This window comes from Urocampus carinirostris, chromosome 8 (genome assembly GCF_059441175.1).
Source record: "Urocampus carinirostris isolate Australia breed hairy pipefish chromosome 8, RoL_Ucar_1.0, whole genome shotgun sequence".
Taxonomy (NCBI): domain Eukaryota; kingdom Metazoa; phylum Chordata; class Actinopteri; order Syngnathiformes; family Syngnathidae; genus Urocampus; species Urocampus carinirostris.
Genome location: NC_142356.1, coordinates 35,906,625 through 35,926,455, shown reverse-complemented (window position 1 = coordinate 35,926,455; position 19,831 = coordinate 35,906,625). Strand labels below are relative to the sequence as shown.

Sequence of the window (19,831 nt, the reverse complement as noted above, 5' to 3'; positions counted from 1 at the left end):
AATTATATAATTTTTTTTCTTTTTTTTTTTGAAATTCTAATGTTTAGAGGTGCTTATTTTAAGAGGTTCCACTGTATTTGATTTTATATCTTTCTGTTTATATTAATCCCTCTACCTTTTTTGTTTTTCCTCAGGAGTTATGATGGCACTCTTGATGGTGATATGAGTGGTCCAGGAGACATGTACTATTGGGGCGGGGGTGGCCCTATGGCACAGGGAGAAAGAGGAAGCATGGCTTCATTGGACAGCACTCTGAGGAAAGGCCCGGGCCCAGGGGGTTGGCGTCAGCCAGAGCTTCCGGAGGTTGTTGCCATGCTCAACTACAGGCTGGATCCTGTTCGTAGCAATGCGGCTGCATACTTACAGCATCTTACTTATAAAAATGACAAAGTAAGTTAAAAAGGTACAATTGATAATAAGTGTAAAAAGCTCATATTGATTTGCAAAAACACTTGACTTTTAGGTCAAGTCAGAGGTTCGACGTCTTAAAGGAATCCCGGCATTGGTATCAATGCTTGACAACCCAAACAAAGAGGTGGGTTTACTTTTTCTTGGCCTAATGTCTCTGGAATGTTGATTATGATTTTTTTCCAATGTTGGAGTAGTTTTAGTATTAAAGTTCAAACAGATTTTCATATGTATTATGCTACTAAGTTTCAACACAAACACTAAGAAAAGAGTGATAGGAATAGATGCTTGTTTCTATGCTTTCATACAGCTTTTCATGCACCTGGTAATTTTTTTCTAGGTCGGTTTTTGCTCTAAACATCTTCCAAGCTTTTCAATTTGTTTAATTGACCAGGATTTGTGGTTGAGTATGCAAATTTAAGTCCTGCCAGTTGCAACTGTCCTGTATTCATTCATTCACTAACATTGACAAGTACACTTGTCGATTCATATTTTCTGTAAAATGATTTGTGGGGCACGATTGTGTAAAACTGTAAATTGCAAATGTATAAACAACTTCATTGTTGCACAACCACCAGTGGTTGACATAACGGTTAGCAACACGGTCTGAGAGTCCATGGAAGCAATTCCTCAATTTTTGTGAGAAAGATCCTGTTCTTTGATTTGGTAAAGTCGAAATATACAAAATCGTTTGTATACATTATCATATATACCACATACACTGGTCCCGGGCACCGAAGTTGCAGATTGGATAATTTAAAAACACTAAGTGTAAAAGTCTTATGTTTATTATACAAAGCACTATTCAAATGAAAATAACTCGAGTCAACTTGAACTAGGAACACAGAATAACATAAAAACTCATAGACCTGTTTAATATTTGTGATTAGTGATGTCATGAGAGGTACCACATCACATGTAAACACGGTTAAAGCCCATTCCTAATGAGATGTCTGTCCTCGTAGCCCTTTTTATTATAGACCACATTTAAGTATTATGTATCACAGACCAAAAGTCAAGTAAAATCAACAGAGCATTTCCAGAAGTGAACACTACAAACACGCCCTTTCTGAGCAAGCACAGCTTGGCTTGGGGAAGACATTTTTTTCTGTTTGTTACTACAAGAAAAAGACTTGTGGCTCTCATCCTTGCTGCCGATCCATGTTCAAGGATTGTATCTCGTTAAACTGCTCTCTTAAAATCTGCACGAGGCATAATACCTTCTTATAAACATATCTAATGAACTACTATTTAATGTGTCCCGGACTTCAAAATCCCTCAGTCCACCGTGAGGAAATCAGCGGTTATCGTTTCATAGCTCTCTGTTCCCCATGTTAATCACCTGTTTGTTTTTAACACAACAGATAAAGCTACGGATAACTCAGCCACAACTTTTGTCTTTTTCAACTCATAAACGTTCATACACATTTTAACTCCTGTCAGTGAAACCGCGGGGTGATCTTGCTTCATATGGTTTTTTAGTGCAACACTCCACAACTGTTATCCTCTAACCTCTTTCTATATTTGACAGAGAAGCCACAATGCACTAACACTTCTAATTTAAAGGTCAAATAACATTTTTGTGTATACACCCCAGACATGGCATATTTTTTCTTCAAGTGATTGGCGCATCACTCGTGTTCCAAATTGTTGATATTGCCTGGAATAAATCACTGATTATTGATAACCCGTTGCACTATTCAGTCTAATAAATATTGTGTTTGTCACAGGTGCACTATGCAGCCTGTGGAGCTTTAAAGAACATTTCTTTTGGTAAAGATCCAGACAATAAAATTGCCATCAAAAACTGTGATGGAGTTCCGGCCTTAATTCGACTCCTGAGAAAGACTCATGAGCAAGACCTGACGGACTTAATCACAGGTTAGCTTGACGATCATGTAGTGGCAAATCCAGTGGAGTTTTGAGTTTTATTAAACAACTGTATTAAAATACAAAATGTCTCAGGGACACTTTGGAACCTGTCATCCCATGATTCTGTAAAAATGGAGATTGTGGACCACGCTTTACACGCCCTCTCTGATGAGGTGATGGTACCTCGTTCAGGCTGGGAGCGCGGAAGCAATGGTAGTGGAGGGGAGGAAAACTGTAAGCCCAGACACCTGGAGTGGGAAACGGCGCTCACAAACACAGCGGGTTGCCTAAGGTATGAGGACTGACAAACAATATCAATGTACTACAAAGCAGACAAAGCTGTTTTCATGTTACTCAAAACCGATCAAAGAAGGCCTGATAGAATTTAGAAAAGTTAATGCAACCAAATGTTGCAAAAGCTTACCCAGTCCCTGTATTTGTGGACATATCTTTTGCCTCAGTTTTTATAACATGTGTTTTCCTCTTTGGTTCTTTTCTACAATCCTTGAAGAATTTCAGGCAAGGTTGAAACAAGTACGGTGGCTGCATTTAACATTGCTTGTTTTGTGGTTGTGCTCTTACTTTTAAGAAGTAAATTTTTTTTCATACGTCAAAAAAGATTGCAAATGCAGACAGTAATTATTAGTATGCTTTTACAAACAAGGTCTTTCAGTAATGCCTTTTTTGATAGACTCGATAAGCATTTCCGACCTAAATTGCAAGACATTGTATGCAACAGGAATCAAACCCAAGTAGTAGCGGTGAGAGTGCCAGACACATTGCCACTAGACCACCATTAGTACCACCATTAGTACAAAGGATATATGACAAGGCATTAGCCTTTATCGCATATCCAAACTCTTTTTACTCACTGTGCCACAACGATGATTTGTATAGTGCATTCTGATAGTTTAAACGATTGCTCCACTATTTCACCTGTCCGTCAATAAGCGCTCGGTCTTATATGTATGCCTAGGTAAAAATGCGTATATAGTATTTTGTTGATTTTCCGTTATCTCCATTCTTTGATATTACTTAGTGAATATTTTTATAGTGCATTCTGATAGGTAAAACAGTGTCTCCACTTATTTAACATTGAATGTTAAAGAATGAAGAAAACAGTTTTTCAATGAAATACTATACAAGCTTTTATGTGCTCATACATATTAAATCAAGAGGTTACTGATGCACAGGTGAAGTGGAGAGATTGTTTCACTCATTAGAATGCACAATACAAATCGATGCTTTTTATATGTCTTCTGTACCATTATTAATGTTTTAGTGGTAATGTGAAAGTCCTCTCACTACCACTATTTTGATTCAATTCCCATCGCAAACGATGTTTGCAATTTGTGTTAGCGGCACATATTACGGTACGCACGGAAGATCTTAATGTAGTCTCAATGTCATGCGCCTCATAGTCCGAACGCCTTAACTATGAAAAATATCACAGAAGACTTCTTTTTGGGGTGTGCTTATAGTGCCGTAGCTCTTATGCATTTTTAACTCTTTTCAAATTAATGCACAATTACAGAAATGTAAGTTCGGAGAGAAGTGAAGCAAGGCGGAAACTGAGGGAATGCACAGGATTGGTGGATTCTCTAATGTACATTGTCCAGTCCCATATTGACTGCAAAGATGTCGACAATAAGGTGCAGCTATCACAAGAAATTATTCTTGTGGCCTCGTTAACGTTACAATGGAGTGTCTTATTTCATTTATAATCTACTGTTTTAATATTTTTATTCCTGATATTTCTTTACAGCTTATAGAGAACAGTGTATGTCTCCTGAGAAACCTATCCTATCATGTGCATCGTGAAATTCCTGGTTGTGAGAGGTACCAAGAAGCTGCACCTATCAACCAGGGCCCAGCTCCGTCCAGCCAGAAGAGCGGTTGTTTCAGCTCTCGCAAGAGCAAAGGTATAATTTTTTAAAATATATTCAGTCAAATTACAGAAGTCTATTATATTGTCAGCTTTTAGATGTAATGAGTCTTGTCTTTTAGAAACACATTACCACAAGAATAATACTACATGTTTGCACAGGAATGTTAAGAATGCGAGGGAAAGGTCAGACTCTCCAGCTACACTGTTTGTTTCATTTGAATTCATTTTTTTCTTTTTTTTATTCGGTTCCATTCCTGGAATTTTACAATAAAGCAATGTTGCTGCACACTGATGAAACACCTTGGATTTTTATATGTTATTCCAGTACACAGGGATGAAATGATTGAGTTTGACTTTTTTATTTGGTTAATCATTTGCAGTTGTGTGGCAGTTCATAGGTTCAGCACCTGTGGACGTGTCCTTATCTCATCATTATTTTCCTCTAGAAAGTTATCCCGACAAGGGGCAATGGCCATGTGAACATGAGTGATTTTTGGTCATATGAGTTTAGAATATTTAAAAATCGGAACTTTGACCATAACCTCAATATTTACATTAAAAGTAGTTTCTGAATGCATACACACACACACATATATATATATATATATATATATATATATATATATATATATAAAGATATAATATGTTAGATTTAATCTAGAACAGGGGTCGGCAACCCTATGACACGTGTGCCAGCAGTGGCACGCGAGGGGTTAACCAGTGGCACGCGAGCGCACGGCAAAATAATAAGAAATATATTTTGAAAAGGCGCATTTTTACCTGAAATTTAGACATTTTCAGTTGCTCACCGTGTTATTTTGAGGCTTTACGTTAGCTCCTCCTCTGCTTCGTGTGCTTGTGCAGCGCCTCGCAGAGGAGAGATCTGTGTTTTAACCCAGCCAACGAAACACACGTGCGCGATAGATGAACGAATAATGACTGCTCCCCGAGCAAAAACTTCTCCTTCTTTCCAGCCAGCGTGGACAGACGTATGGGGCTTTGTGCAAAAAAAAGACCATGCTGCATTATTGTGCATTATGCCTCGAGAGCGTTGTACCTCGCACAGCAAGTGTTAAACGTCATTACGAGACGAAACATGAACATGAATTCAAGGATGAGTCTGACATGGCATAGACAGTAAAACGCGCAGTGTCCAGGTACGGTAAACAAACACAGACCTTGAAGACCTTTGTCACTGCTAAAAACGCCACCACTGAAGCAATCTTATCACATTGCTCACTGCATAGCAAAGCAAAGAAAACCATTTACTGATGGCGAATATTTTAAAGAAGCGTGTGTGTCCGTGTATGTGTGTATGCGTGTGTGCGCGTGCCTTCTGCTTTGCTGCTGTTATTTCAAGTTTTGATATTTTCTGCAACAAGTTATCATTGATGAATGGTATGGTAGCTGTCCATAGCACTTTTTTGATTGTAGTTCATTGTTATTGAAGAATGGTCCATTCTGATCAATTCTTGTGGCAAAAAGTTGAAGTCATGGATGGCCACAGGCCTTTCCACTTGTTATTCACATTCATTTTTTTAGTTGATTGGTGAACAAGAACAGTGGAGGATAAATTGGTCAGTTATACGGTGAAAATGTATATCCATGTTGTATATTTGGACTGGTATAAAATTACAGCTCTGTTGGGTATCAAAAAAATGTTGTGCGAGTCCTTAATCTTGGTGTGGCACACTGATTTACAAGGAAATTTGAAAGTGGCACTCCACACCAAAAAGGTTGCTGACCCCTGATATAGAATATATACATTGTTAAAGATGGCTGTGTATTGAGTGGAAGTCTGTCATGTTGTGCTGCTCATTTGTGTGTGTGTTTGTAGTCTTTGGTGTTGAGGCAGGTGTTAACTTGATATCCCAAGTAATGGCTCCCTTTCCTACAGCTTCACATTACTTTCTGTTCATCTGTTCTTCTCTATTTCCCCTGACCCACTCCACTTTTTTTCTCTCATTTTTGGTGCTGTGCTTCAGATGAATGGTTTTCCAAAGGTAAGCAAGCGCCTTAATATGGTGTATTTTCGTATGTTTTCTGCTCGTCACAATAGTCAGCGTAGAAGTAGTTGTAGTAGATTATAGTGTTCTTGTACTAACATGTTGTCTATGAAAGAACCTAACCCATTTACTAACAAGTGCCATCTCCTGGCGAAGTGTACCTAATTCTGAATGTATCTGAAATGTATTTCGCAGGAAAGAAGGATGAGGATGCAGTTGCCGACACAATAGACATTCCAAAGAGAACAACACCTGCTAAAGGTAACTCATTTTTTTGACGTTACACCTAAGTGTTCTCATCCTGTGCTTACGCTCCCATATTTGAGAAGCTTTATTTCCCATACCTTTATGTACTTTGCTGACCTGTTAAGTCAAGTCATTTTCAAGTCATTTTTATTTGTATAGCCCTTAATCACAAAGAGTCTCAAAGGGCTTCACAGGTTATTACACAGACTATTTTTTCAAACTATTATTACACCATCCCCTGATCTGGAACCAACATGAGGGCAAGGAAAAACTCAAAAACCTCAACTTGAGGAAAATGAAGAAACCTTGAGAAGGGATCGCACATGTGGCATCCCCCTTTCAGGATTACCAGACAGCAAAGGATGTTGCAATCACAAATAATAGAGATAATGTCCAAGAAAAGTATAGGTTATTCATATGCTATAGAGTAGAAGTGTGTTTCAAGATTAGATTTGAACATATCCACTGAGGTTGCAGAATGGATCTCAGGGGGAAGAGCATTCCACAGCACCGGTGCCCGGATGGAGAACGCTCTCGAACCAGCGGAACACTTCTTGGCTCTTGGGATCACCAGAAGACCGGCGCTTTCAAAACGAAGGCTTCGGACCGGAACATGGGGGGAAATCAGATCTGAAAGATATGAGGGAGCAATTCTATGTATGATTTTGTGTAATACTAAGAGAACCTTGAAATCACATCTTAGGCTAACAGGGAGCCAATGCAGGTTAGCCAAAATCGGCGTGATGTGATCGGACTTTTTTGTCCTAGTTAATAGCCTCGCTGCAGAATTTTGTACCAGCTGAAGACTCTTGATTTTGGATTTCGGGAGACCGGACAGTAGTGCATTACAGTAATCGAGACGGGAGGTAACAAACGCGTGAATTATAGTCTCCGCATCCGACTGAGACAGTATAGGACGAATTTTAGCAATGTTGCGAAGATGGAAGAAAGCGGTTCTAGTAATTTTCTTTACATGTGTTTGAAAGGACAGATCGTGGTCAATTATGACACCTAAATTTTTTTTTATTCACCACCTGTTTAAGATTATCGAGTGACAGTTCACTAAAACGGGACAAATTCCCTGGACAAGCCACCATGTCGTGTATCTATAGATTTCAGCTCTTTAGTATATGTTGTATTAATACTGTCTTTAGCAATTTCTTCCTGTATGCATTGAATATTCTTATTAAAGAAGACCATTAAGTCATGGGCTGAATGGGTGGAACTATCTGGGATAATCTGTTGCCTTGTAAGCGATGCTACAGTGTCAAAAATAATTTTGGGATTGTTCTTTTGTGACGCAATCACCTTCGAAAGGTAGGCTGATTTTGCAGAGGCAAGGGCCGCTTTATACTTTAGCAAGCTGTCACACCAGGTTTGATGGAAAACCTCAAGCTTGGTAGCGCGCCATTTTCTTTCAGATTTTCTGCATTCTTGTTTAAGGGATTTAGTTTCATCAGTAAACCAAGGCGTGCGTCTTTTAGGTCGCGATTTAAGCCGTATGGGCGCTACTGAATCCAGTACACTAGCCAGGGTAGCATTAAACTCATTCATGAGTGAGTCGATAGAGCCTTTGTATGAAGGAAAGGACGCAACTGCTCCTGAAAGAAGATCGGAGAGCTCAGAAACTGTGCCAGTGCTTATATTGCGTCCGCTAAAGCCTCCAGCTTTTTTAGTACTACATTTATCTAGCACCTCGAATGAAACTCCTTGAGTCAGAACCAAATCGAGTGTGTTTCCATCTCTTCCTTTGCCAAATAGGCTATGAGCTGTTGTTCCAACCAGAGGTGGTTCGCATCTACACTTCTCTGCTGAAAGAGTCAAAAAATCCCACGGTGCTTGAGGCCTCTGCGGGAGCTGTCCAAAACTTGTGTGCTGGACGTTGGACGGTAATTTTTTTTTTTTTTGGTATAAATATGATGACTCATATTTTTATATTTGTCAAGTCTTTACTTCCATAAATGCAATTGGAACCAGAAATGTGAGCGGCAGTAGCTCAGGAGGTAAAGCTCTCATCTTGGGATAAAGAGGTCGCAGGCTGATTACCGGCTCCTCCGAGTTATATGTCGAAGTGTTCTTGGGCAGAAACTGGATCCCTAATTCTCACGATGTGTTGCCTTGCATGGCTGAAGCTGCTATCTCAGCTGCTAACTCAGTCCTGCCCTAAAAGCATTAGAAACATGTAATATTTCCAACGATTTTTTTCTGCAGCTTATGGTGGTGAGGAGGTTGGTGATTATAAAGATAATAACTTTATTATAATAAACATGCTCGAAACATATCCAGTAAACAACAAGAGAAAATGCAGGCAAAATTACTCTATCGCCAATAATTAATCTTGTGTGTTTGAGCTCTCTAAGGGCGCCAAAATTCCTTTGCAAAATGGTAATAATCAGGTGATTACGTTGTAAAAATAATTTGACTACATCTCATTGTTTGATGGGACTGCGCTTTTCATGTATTTAAGTAAAAAAAAATTCTGCAACAACTTCCCTATTATACAAGTGTGTTACTAATTAATTCACAAAGTTTTGCAACTTATCTGTGCATGCCACATACTCACTATTGCAAAATGACTAATGTGCATTTTTAAAAACCTTTTTACGTGACTAAAATATTCTAAATGAAAATTTATATTTGCCCAGTATGGACGTTACATCCGCGCACTGCTACGTCAGGAGAAAGGTCTCCCCATGATAACAGAATTACTGGCCCATGGTAATGATCGAGTGGTACGAGCAATGTCAGGAGCCCTGCGTAACCTGGCCATTGATGCTCGTAACAGAGACCTATTGGGTGGGGCTCGCAATTCACACTCTCCAATTGACAATAAATGAGAGAAAATATTAACCTTTTTTTGCTAAATAATTACTCAGGTAAACACGCAGTGCCTCACTTGGTGGCAAACCTTCCTGGTGGCGGTCAGAGTCAGCCTGTGCGAGCACTTTCAGAAGCAACCGTTGTGTCTGTGTTGAGCACGCTTCATGAAGTGCTGGGCTCTAGCTTAGAAGCTGCAAAGACTCTAAGGGCTTCACAGGGAATCGAGAGACTAGTCCTCATCAACAAGGACGGGTAAGGGTCTTCACAGAATTGTTGGAAGCATAAATTCTGTACGAAAGTTTTTGTTTAAAAGGATCTTTTGTTTGTCTCTGAAACTACCAGCAATCGTTCAGAGAGGGAAGTGCGTGGTGCTGGCCTAGTGCTGCAGACTGTATGGGGTTACAAGGAGCTGCGGCGCACTTTGGAAAAGGACGGATGGAAAAAAACAGACTTCATGGTCAACCTAAACCCGCCCAACAATACAACTAGGACCAATGGAGGATATGAGGATAGCACTCAACCACTCATAGACAAAAGTGAGACAATAATTAGAAATTACATTCTTAGTTGTAGCGCTTACTTTAGGCCCCAGTTTGCAGTTGTGTCTTGCATAAGGGTGTAGTTTTTGTATGGTTGCAGGGGATGTGTCCTCATCAATACCATTTGAATGGCCACCCCCCTCCATTTTTTTTTGTTTTTTTAAATTAACATATTTTCTGGGCTATAAGTTGCCCTAGAGCATATGTGTCAAACTCACGGCCCGTGGGCCACATCTGGCCCAGCATATAATTATATCCCGCCTGTGAAATCGGAACTCAAACTACAGGTCCCATAATGAGTAAGACTTCTCTGAAACTTTCCCGCATCAATCAAGTTTTAAGAGCATCTACTGACAAACAACACGTCGGCCAGTTGAAAAAAGTGCATTAACAGTGAGTCTTTAGTGTCAGGAAGCAAAGACGTCAGGGGACGAGCATCTATCTATCACCAAGTAACGGAAGGCTTAACGGAGAAAAGCAGGGTGACGTTTCTGTTGCTGTGGATTACGCGGATGATAAACCCTCACAATGGCCAAGAGAAAAGTTGATTCTGAAAAAGGAGTCTTTCAAAACCGATGAGAGGTGGAAAACATGTTTACTGACATTGCGAGTAAACCCATGTGCTAATGGGGCCGTAATTAAGAAATATAATGTAAAACGGCACTGTGAGACAAAATATCAGGATAAGCTTAAAAACCTTAACACAAAGCAGAAGATACTGAAAGTTGAAGAGTTAAAAAAGATGATGAAGATCCAGCAGATGTTTTTCAACAAAACCTCTAAGTGTAAGGCAAAAAATGTGTTTATATTTCCATATTTTTTTTCATATTTTCAATTTGTATGGTTTTGATAGACCTATTTTGTAGATAGATAGATAGATACTTTATCCATCCCCTTAGGGAAATTCACATGTGTTTTGAGTTATTTTACGGTTGAGTTTGTTTGTTCTGAAATAACATTCCTGTCTGTTTTTAAATCAAACGTATGTTAAAAAAAAGTTTTGGTGCACTTATAAATATTTATCCAGTTTGGCTCATGGCCAAATGTGTCATTTGAGTTTTGGCCCTCTGTACAATTGAGTTTGTCACCCCTGCTCGAGAGTATATGTTGCACCAGCCATAAATTGCATACTTAAGACACATAAGTTGCACTGGAGTATAAATAGCATTTTGAGGGGAGATTCATTTGATAAAACCCAACAACAAAAACATACTTTTCATCTTGAAAGGCAATTTAAAACGAAATAGAGAACAGGCTGAATAAGTATACAGTATACAAACGAATGCTTGACATGCCCAGTAATGTATAAAGAGTTATTCAGATAACTCTAGCATAAAGAACATCCATACCAAACTATCAGTATTGCTCCAAATCACATAATCCGATGAAATTTTCATTCTGTGTCATGGTAGAAAAATTCGCTGCTTCTTCATTCTGCTTCTACGTTGCTTACGTCAGACTCATCGTCACCTCCGCTTTTCCCCAGTCACTTACGAGTCTCTCGCTAACTCCAAACTTTTTGCTCAGTCTGAAATGTTGCCCTTAGCAGGAGCGCATATATAATAATAATAATAATAATAATAATTTCCTTGTATTGTCATTCTGTGTAACAATGTACACAGAACGAAATGTCGATTGCATCTGACCCGATGCAGCCGCAGCCAAGAGAGGGCGCCGCCGACCACTTTTTAAGTCTTAGGAATGACTCGGCCGGGGCGCGAACCCGAACCTCCCAGTCTCAAAGCGGGCGCCTTACCATCTAGGCTATGTCACTAGAGCAAACATAACTAAAACTATTTATCTCATTTTTGGGGAGTATAATAGAACAGTAAAGCACAAAGTATCTGCAGCTTGTATAGAAAATCCCTGTTGAGCAAGTTGAAAATATGGACGTTCTTGTCTCGTCGATTGGTAAACGGTGGTGTCATTTGCCAAAGTAAGGATTTTGAACTTGCTCAATAGTGATTTTTATACATGGTGCAAATGCACTGTGCTTTACTGTTCTGTTGCGTTTCCATGTTGTTTTAGTGACGTTTGCGCAAGTGACGTAGGAGGGTCATTTTACACATGGCAAGGTTGAAATTAGCAACACAGGTCTAGAGAGCCCTCTTGCGGTCAAGTGTGAAAATAACATGTAAAATGATATACTCATTAATAATGTGTTAATAATTCCACATATAAGTTTCACCTGGGTATCAGTTGTAACCACGGTTAAACTATGGAAAAAATCTGCAACTCATTGTCGATAAAATACGGTGTTTGATCACTTGAAACAATTTCCCATGTTCCCACCAATACTGAGTTATCATTCTTTTCCCCCCAAAATTATCTAATCACTTAAATCAGCAATGCCGAGACCAGACCTATGCTCTTGATTTGCCCCATTTTTTTCTCAAGGTTCTGCCTCAAGAAGAACAAAAACCTTTTAGGGATCTAGGAGACTGATGCTCTTTTTATTGTATCTGTGTTTAGGTGGCAAAGGTGAACAAGAAATGATTCCAATGAATGACATTGGACCAGGCAAGTATTGCCACTCATCATTTACTCGAATGCTGTCAAGAGATAATAATGTACTAGTTAAATGTATTAAGTTAGAACAGCTTTAACTTTGACATCCCTATTTCAAATGTAACTAATTTATATCACATTGATTCTATCATCATACGATTGATCGCAAAACTGTTGCTTTTAATACCCTTCCTGTTAGATGCCTACTCCACACTGGACCAACGAGGGAGAAGGAACACTCTTGACAACACAATTGAGCCTGATGACAAAGATACACAGGTATTAAACTGTATGTTTTTAAATAATTTACAGGGAAATTTGTTTTTTAGTTGAAAAATATTTGTCAAAATCTAAGGTTACACTGCAGTGTTGAAGGGATTCTCAAATTCTAAAACGTACAAAATGTGAGAAAATAATACATGTTTTTTGCATGACATCTCTAAATACATATAATGCATTTTGAAGACAGTCGGTATCATCTTTGACTTCCTGAGTTCTGACTTCATGTGAAGCACACCAGCACCCTAGCAAGCAATTTTGGTTTACATGGTTACTAGTCAAAATGGTTTTGAGTGTTTTAAGCCAAGTTTTTGTGGAGAATAGCTATGCTTTCCGCCGCAGGTGGGTTCAGCAATGATACAACGAATGGCGAGTAGTCAAAATGGGGCAAACTGGCAAAGTAACACTGGGAGCTAACAAGGGCTAAAACAGCTGGGACACAGCAGGCTAGCCGGCTGCTATAGAGAACGGACCAGGCCCGATTGACGTAAAGAAAACAGGAGGCTGGCTGACCAAAAACATGGAGTAAGCAGCCAGGATAACCGAGAGCCATGGCAGTAACAAACACAAACCAAGCTGGGCGAAAAAAAACAACGAGCACGACAGGCTGGCAAGCTAGCCGACAGCTAACGGGGCTGACCTAGGCCAAACAAAACTGGAATCTTTCGAGACTCTGAATGCTAACGGGGAGCTATCTGGACAATATTATATTAATCACAAGACAAGCGGCGAAAAAAAGGAACGTAAGCTGTATACGATGTCAGGTAAACTTACCCTTTGATGATCAACGCAGACAAAACAGTCAGACCAGCGACACGTTTAGCAGATTTCCAATTACTCCCAAGCTAAAATGAGCGCTATGCATTCGCTGATTACTACAATCTGTTTTTCAACGGGCCGTGCCGTTTGTTTTGCTTTTCGATGTCATTCCGTGATGTCACAGTTCTAGCGGATAGGTCAAACTGTCTCCTTTGAAAATTAATTTCTTGATCCATGTTACGTGGAATATTTTGGAACACATTTGCATGATTGTGGGGACAAACAATACACGTTCAGTGCCCAATGGAAAAAAAGGGTCTTTTATAATCCCTTTAAGTAAACATGTAGTTTTTTAAGTTGGCAGTTGTCAAGTAGCCTTGACATAATATTTAAAGATCTAAATTTACATTTTACGTAATGTGTTCATCTTTAGTAAAAAAAAAAAAACACCCACACCACTTCCTACACAGAAAAAAAATGAATAAATGTTCCCTATAACATTTATAAGATGTTGAATGGTTCTCTTTCGCTTCACTAATATTCCCCTTACACAAGTAAATAATGTCATATGCCCCATTTTTTTCTTTGCATTTAACCACGCTTAGGTTTCAACAAAAATATTTAGTCTCCTGTTCCATCCTACCCTCACTCGTGAACAAGACCCCAAGATACTTTAACTCCTCCACTTGGGTGTAAAGCGTGTAGTACAAATGCTGTTCACACCAGTTGGCAAAAAATGGCTATGGCAATTCAGGTTTTAAAAAAATATATTGTTAGTAAATATATGAAATTGTCAACATTTTTTGGAGTTTACCTTTCAAATGGAAGGAGATGGTGTGTAACTATGCCCGTATAAATACCTGCAATGTAGCAGCGCCCTGAATGTCGCCTCTATTCATGGCTGTCACAAGACCTGTACATTTAAGGTTGTTTATTCTCTTTTAAAACCTGACATGAGTGCTTGACACTCATGCTAGAAACAAATTACCTGGTGTGTGATGTCACAACATTGAGATATGATCACATTGAAGTTGGAGAAATTGAGTAGTGCAGATATGTAACAGAAAGACACCGTTGGAGAAAAAACATGGCACTGAAGAAAGTTTACCATCATTGGCAAAATTGATGAATTTATTTTGAGTTACTGTAAATTCCTCACCACAGAGCGCATCTGACCTAAAAGCCGTATGTTCAAATTTAAGAACGACACTTAATTTTGTCTTTGTACAAGCCGCACCGAATTTTAAGCCGCAGGATCATACAGCCATAAAACTGAACTAACTACAGCAGCTGTGTCATTTTCAGTTCTGTTTAGAGTTGTTTACCTCGCCTGTTTTCGGATTATGTGACCATTCAAAATGGCGGTGTCATTTAACATGTGAGCCAATTATTTCTAGACGACAGCGCCATGGCAAATATACTTGTCCTTGGTTGTTTTGGCAGTAATGGACCAAATTGCGTTATTCTTGACGATTAAAGGAAACTTCATCGACCTGACATTGACGCCAATGAGGCAGAAGTATAGTGTAGTGTTTTTGATAACTTCCAGTGCTGTTCAATTCAGATGTACAAATTGGGAACTTTTTTTCACCAACAAATAATCTTCAGTGTGTTTTGAATATTGAAGAAAGTACTGGGAAAAACTCCAGTTTTGCTCCTGTTATGTATTATATGAATAATGTTGATAAAACATAAAACAATTTCTCTGGAAGGGCATCATAAATGTCTTGGGGCACATGCGTTGTGAAAAAGAGCAGCTCACATTTTCCTCAGTAGTAGCACAAAAAAAGAAGCCACACAGAATTTAAAGCTGCAGTGTTTAAAATGTAGCAAAACGGTAGCAGCTTGTTATCCAGAATTTACAGTAGGTGAATCACACATTTAGTCGTCAAAAAACAAACTGGGGTAAGGGCCTGCTCAAATGCCCATGGAGCAGTTGGGCATTGGGTTTCTTGCTGCGGTCCTTAATCCTGGTCTACATTTTATAGGTGAAAATCTAAACCACCCGACCCAAATTGCCCTTTGAGAACATTACACTTTTGTGGTTTTTAAATATAACTTGGACATATGCATCCATAAATCCATCTAATATAGGAAGTTTTCCTTTTGAAGTTGCATATTTGCACAGGATACACAAATGCATTCCCGTATTAGCAGCGATGTGGCAAGCAAACGTTGCTGTGAGAAGCGACGTGTTCACACATGCCCACAGAAAGCATGCCTCTTCACGTCTCATTGGAGTGCTTGGTTTATATTTGTTAGGCACGTTTCTCGCTGCTGTGGTTTCGCCTGCTTCATGAAATTAAAAACAAACTTCCATTTTATAACTCTATGACATTTTTGTTAAACATTCTTGTCTTAAACTTCTTTATAACAACCAACTAACCCATTGTTTTCATGTTTTTCTATTCTTCCTGACACTAATTTTCTTGGCTTTTTCCTGAATCACACTTTACTTTTTTTCCGTCCTTCTTTCCCAGGGAGTGAAGTTTGAGGGTAGGCAGGCCTATTTGCCACTAATGGATTCTTATGATGGTTAGGCCTCACCCACTGTCTAACTGCATGTCTGCGCATGGTATGTTTGTCTCACAGGCAGCTGTGTTCAACTCACTTGCATGGCCATATTTAGGCTTATCGCTACCATTTGGCTTCTATTTGACTACATGCGTGTTGTCAAAATTAGTTGATAATGATGTGCAGTGTTTCCCATACATATTAAGTTTCTGGATGCCCGCCAGGATTTAATTGGTCCCGCGAGAGTATCATAAACTTGTATTGTTTAAGAATATACAATAAAATATATATAAGTGCGGACTTAATCAAAATAACTTTTAGATTTCCTATATATCAAGTCAGGTCACATTTATTTGTATAACCCTTAATGACAGAAATGTCTCAAAGGACTGCACAGGATTACAATGACACAATCGCCTGATCTTAAACCAACATGCGGGCAAGGAAAAACTCAAAACTTCAGCGTGAGGAAAAAAGAAACCTTGAGAAAGGGCCTCACAAGTGGTAATCCCCCTTCCAGGATGACCAGGGTGGAATAGATTTAGCATTGGTTCACAGCACACGAACATGGTAAACATCAACGGCAGCAACGACGCCTCAAGCCTGTAAACTAATCCAAAGATTCCATAACAGCAACGACGCAGCTTCCCATCTCTGCCGGCTGTTGATTGCAAATGCTATGGTGTGTATTTGTGCTGTCAGTCAGAGGGAATCTTGGTCAGTCAGCTCCTCCCACTGTGCTAAAGCACACGCTCTCACTCACACACGCTGCACTTTCGGTGTTTGTTCCATCCCACCTGCACTGTTAGACCGCTGGGTAAAATTTGATATTGTCGAGTGTTGCGATTTTTCCATAATTGGACATTTTTATACTCTGACACAGAAAAAAAGGGTTTAGCGATAGGCGTTACACGCAGAACACCTGACCAGCGCCTTGCTGTACTGCCTGCGTTTTCATCAGAGCGTAAAGACGCGGCGCTGCCATTGCAAGCAATTGGAAAAATGTGCTCAATGCAAGAAATTGCTTTGGTGGACACAGGCCCTAACCGTTGCTGATGAGTTGCACATTACAGTAACCTCCTGTTAAATGTCAGATTAGAACCGGCATCCTGTCATAGCAGCAAAAGCAGCAGCACTGATATTTAATACTGTAATTTACTAAATCACTGATCTGAGTACAGAGGTACCGCTACATACAAATTTGTTTTTCTGGGAATAGCTCTGAACCTGAAAACTGTAAGTAGAGATGCATTTTGTGTGTAAATACGCTAATCCGTTCCAAACCTCAAAAAAGTAGTTTGATAATTTTTGGTAAATCACAAGAGCACAAGAACATGAAACGAATACATGTTAAAATTGGATTACTGCACAATAAATGTAAAACAAGATGCACATCATGTAAAAATAAATGAAGAATAAAGGAAATATTAAAAAATATTTATTTACCTTTTTGCCTAGCGCTTCTTGAAAAACTGATCCAATTACGTCTGCTTTTGCCAGCTTTTGACAAATTGTCGTAAATGTGCAAGGCAGACGTAGCGATAGCCCGAATTGTTAAGTTTTTCTGAGTCATCCTTTTCACAAATTCCGAGACTTCATGAAATTTTGCTAAAATGTCTTTAATGTGGGCTGATTGGATGATGGCTGCATCTTGCCGGAAATCCTCCTCGTCTGTGAACATCTCAACTGTGACGGTGACACAAAGGGCATGCTGGGACCACTTATGCACACCGGGTTGCTAAGCAGATTGAAACAATAGTCAGTTTTACTTACCGGAAACTCAGTACTGTATTTTTGACTTCGTAACTAGAGGCATTTTTTTCCCATTCAGGTACAAGTAACATTAAAGTTTCGTAGGTAGAGACATTCGTAAGTAGAGGTACCACTGTATTACATTTAAATTAAATGAAAACTCATATCGGCGATTTGGTCTGTATACTTGCCGATACGTGACCTTAAAATATCATCGGAAAAACACTATATTTGTTTTTAGTCTTCCATTAATTTGATGATAAGCAGATTTTTTTCTTTTTCATTGAACTCCTGTCTCGTTTACCATGCTTTGTGGATGGGAATCGTTTACTGTGTCATTGCCTTTCATCACAAGTGTATTTATGATTGAGTAGTTTTCAAGGACGCACGTTCTGCATCTAGCTTCCTGCACCCAGATCATTGCTTTTAAATTGAAAATGTAAAAAAAAATGTCCTCTGGGGAGCATTCTCCTGGACCTTCAGAGACTTTCCACCTACTAGTGTCTCAAAAGAATTGATGGGAAACGTTGGTTGTGACATACATTAGTTGTCAAAAGCTGCATGATTATTTTTTTCCAAAAATGTCTGTTGTGATTTGAAGAGGACTAATGCTCACAACTTTTTTGCTTGCAGAAAAATTAATTCTATGCCTCACAAAACGACATCCTCCTGCCCGCTGCCCCTGCTGAACTGACAAAGAGGGACCAGAACACTATCGATGGGACAAACCACAACATCTTTTTTTTAATCTTCTCTGACCTGTTTTTGCATTGCCGATTCCTTTTTAACGACAGTCCTCCTTTTGCAAGCCAATGAAACTTGATAAAAAACAAAAACAAATATTGACATGGCTCTGACAGCAAGATTGTTTTTTTGCCCTACATCTCTGCTTGACTACACTACGACTTGCCTGGATAACACTAAAGCTCTATTTTATATAAGAACATGATGTTTGGGTGAAATTGCACATGAATTTGTGGATGAGAAATATAGGTCTTATGTAATCTTTAATAGGTGAAAACTACAGAAAGATTTGTTAAAGTAGAACAACTGTTATTGGCTTTTGAGATATTTGTGTTGTAGTGGTCATTGCTGATTTTGCTTTGTGCTGTATGACATGTATATGTGCCAAAGGACGATGCCGCCTCTACCACTGCCTATATGGAATTCTTCTATAACCGGTTTAAAAGTAGCTTCAATGCTTTTCTTTGTAAAAGTCTATCACTCATGTGCATCAGCATGCTGTAGTTCCTGCAATTATTTTTAATGCAAGCAAAGGGGTGTAGGTTTTTGATTTTGGGTAACAATATTTACTGACAGTCTTCAGTTGTGACATCTGACACATTCATCGCACTAGCGCAAACTTCTTACATCTTTATTTCACCGGATGCATATTCTATTTTGCAAGTTCTTAATTTGAATGTTTGATACAATGTTGTTTTAACAGTGATGTGTGGGCCAACTGGAGTGCCTTGATTACTCAGGACAGGCATGATGGGTGTGTCAAACCATAATGTGGCTTGTCAATCACTGACTCGGGATACATAATGCCAGGGTTTTGTGTTTGATGAGTTATTGGAATGTGGCTTTTTGCGACAGGTAATGTTTGTATGTAATTATGATTTGAAAACAAAACTCGTGTGTTTTGCATCTGTGTGCCACAAGCGTGCCGCTGGCCTGCCTTCTGCTATCCAGAACAACACACAGGATTTTGTGCTTTTTGTTGAAGAAAACACATTGTTTCAGAGTAAGATGTATAAAAAAAGCAACATCTGTTTTGTTCATCTTAAATTGTTTTCGTTTTCACACCAACTGCCTGGTTTTCTAGTGGCCTTGGACAAAAGATCGACTTAAAGATGAACAAATCCCTGGGATATTGTTGGTTCAAGACGGACAGAAATTGTTATAATGGGTAGAGGGCAAAACATGAGCACATTTATATGATAATTCTAGAGACATACACAAGAGGATATTTTTTAATTTTATGGATTTATGTTATTTTTTTTTCCTATTTGATTTGGGTTTGTTTTGGGTGCTTTTGGTGAAGACATACAATCTGATTTAGTTTGAATGGCTGTCATAATTAAAGCTTAAAAGTTTCATTTCTATATCTGTTATTGGTTAAAAACTGATTAAAAATCACTTTAGCAATTCTGCCTTGGCTCTTAAAGTTGCACATAATCATTTTTGTACGACACATGTAACTAGCAATATTGTTTTAATTTAAAAAATATATAGCA

At 38.9% G+C, this 19,831-nt stretch overlaps 1 protein-coding gene across 6 annotated transcripts in view; it reads left to right on the top strand.

The window, feature by feature from the left end:
- ctnnd1 (catenin (cadherin-associated protein), delta 1) overlaps positions 1 to 19,742 on the top strand; it is a 39,356-nt gene extending 19,614 nt beyond the window's left edge. For 3 of the 6 annotated variants that reach the window (XM_088342525.1, XM_088342523.1, XM_088342529.1), the window contains 16 exons: positions 135 to 390; positions 464 to 535; positions 2,139 to 2,289; positions 2,374 to 2,572; positions 3,815 to 3,932; positions 4,046 to 4,202; positions 6,154 to 6,171; positions 6,370 to 6,435; positions 8,182 to 8,309; positions 9,066 to 9,216; positions 9,297 to 9,492; positions 9,583 to 9,776; positions 12,252 to 12,299; positions 12,487 to 12,566; positions 15,806 to 15,860; positions 18,225 to 19,742. In XM_088342525.1, the coding sequence (XP_088198651.1) occupies positions 135 to 390; positions 464 to 535; positions 2,139 to 2,289; positions 2,374 to 2,572; positions 3,815 to 3,932; positions 4,046 to 4,202; positions 6,154 to 6,171; positions 6,370 to 6,435; positions 8,182 to 8,309; positions 9,066 to 9,216; positions 9,297 to 9,492; positions 9,583 to 9,776; positions 12,252 to 12,299; positions 12,487 to 12,566; positions 15,806 to 15,860; positions 18,225 to 18,280 (1,945 nt within the window). In that variant the 3' untranslated portion in view covers positions 18,281 to 19,742. Of the gene's footprint in view, positions 1 to 134; positions 391 to 463; positions 536 to 2,138; positions 2,290 to 2,373; positions 2,573 to 3,814; positions 3,933 to 4,045; positions 4,203 to 6,153; positions 6,172 to 6,369; positions 6,436 to 8,181; positions 8,310 to 9,065; positions 9,217 to 9,296; positions 9,493 to 9,582; positions 9,777 to 12,251; positions 12,300 to 12,486; positions 12,567 to 15,805; positions 15,901 to 18,224 lie in introns of all 6 variants that reach the window. The other 3 variants (XM_088342527.1, XM_088342526.1, XM_088342528.1) reach the window with 3 other exon arrangements.
- Positions 19,743 to 19,831: the final 89 nt, after the last annotated feature.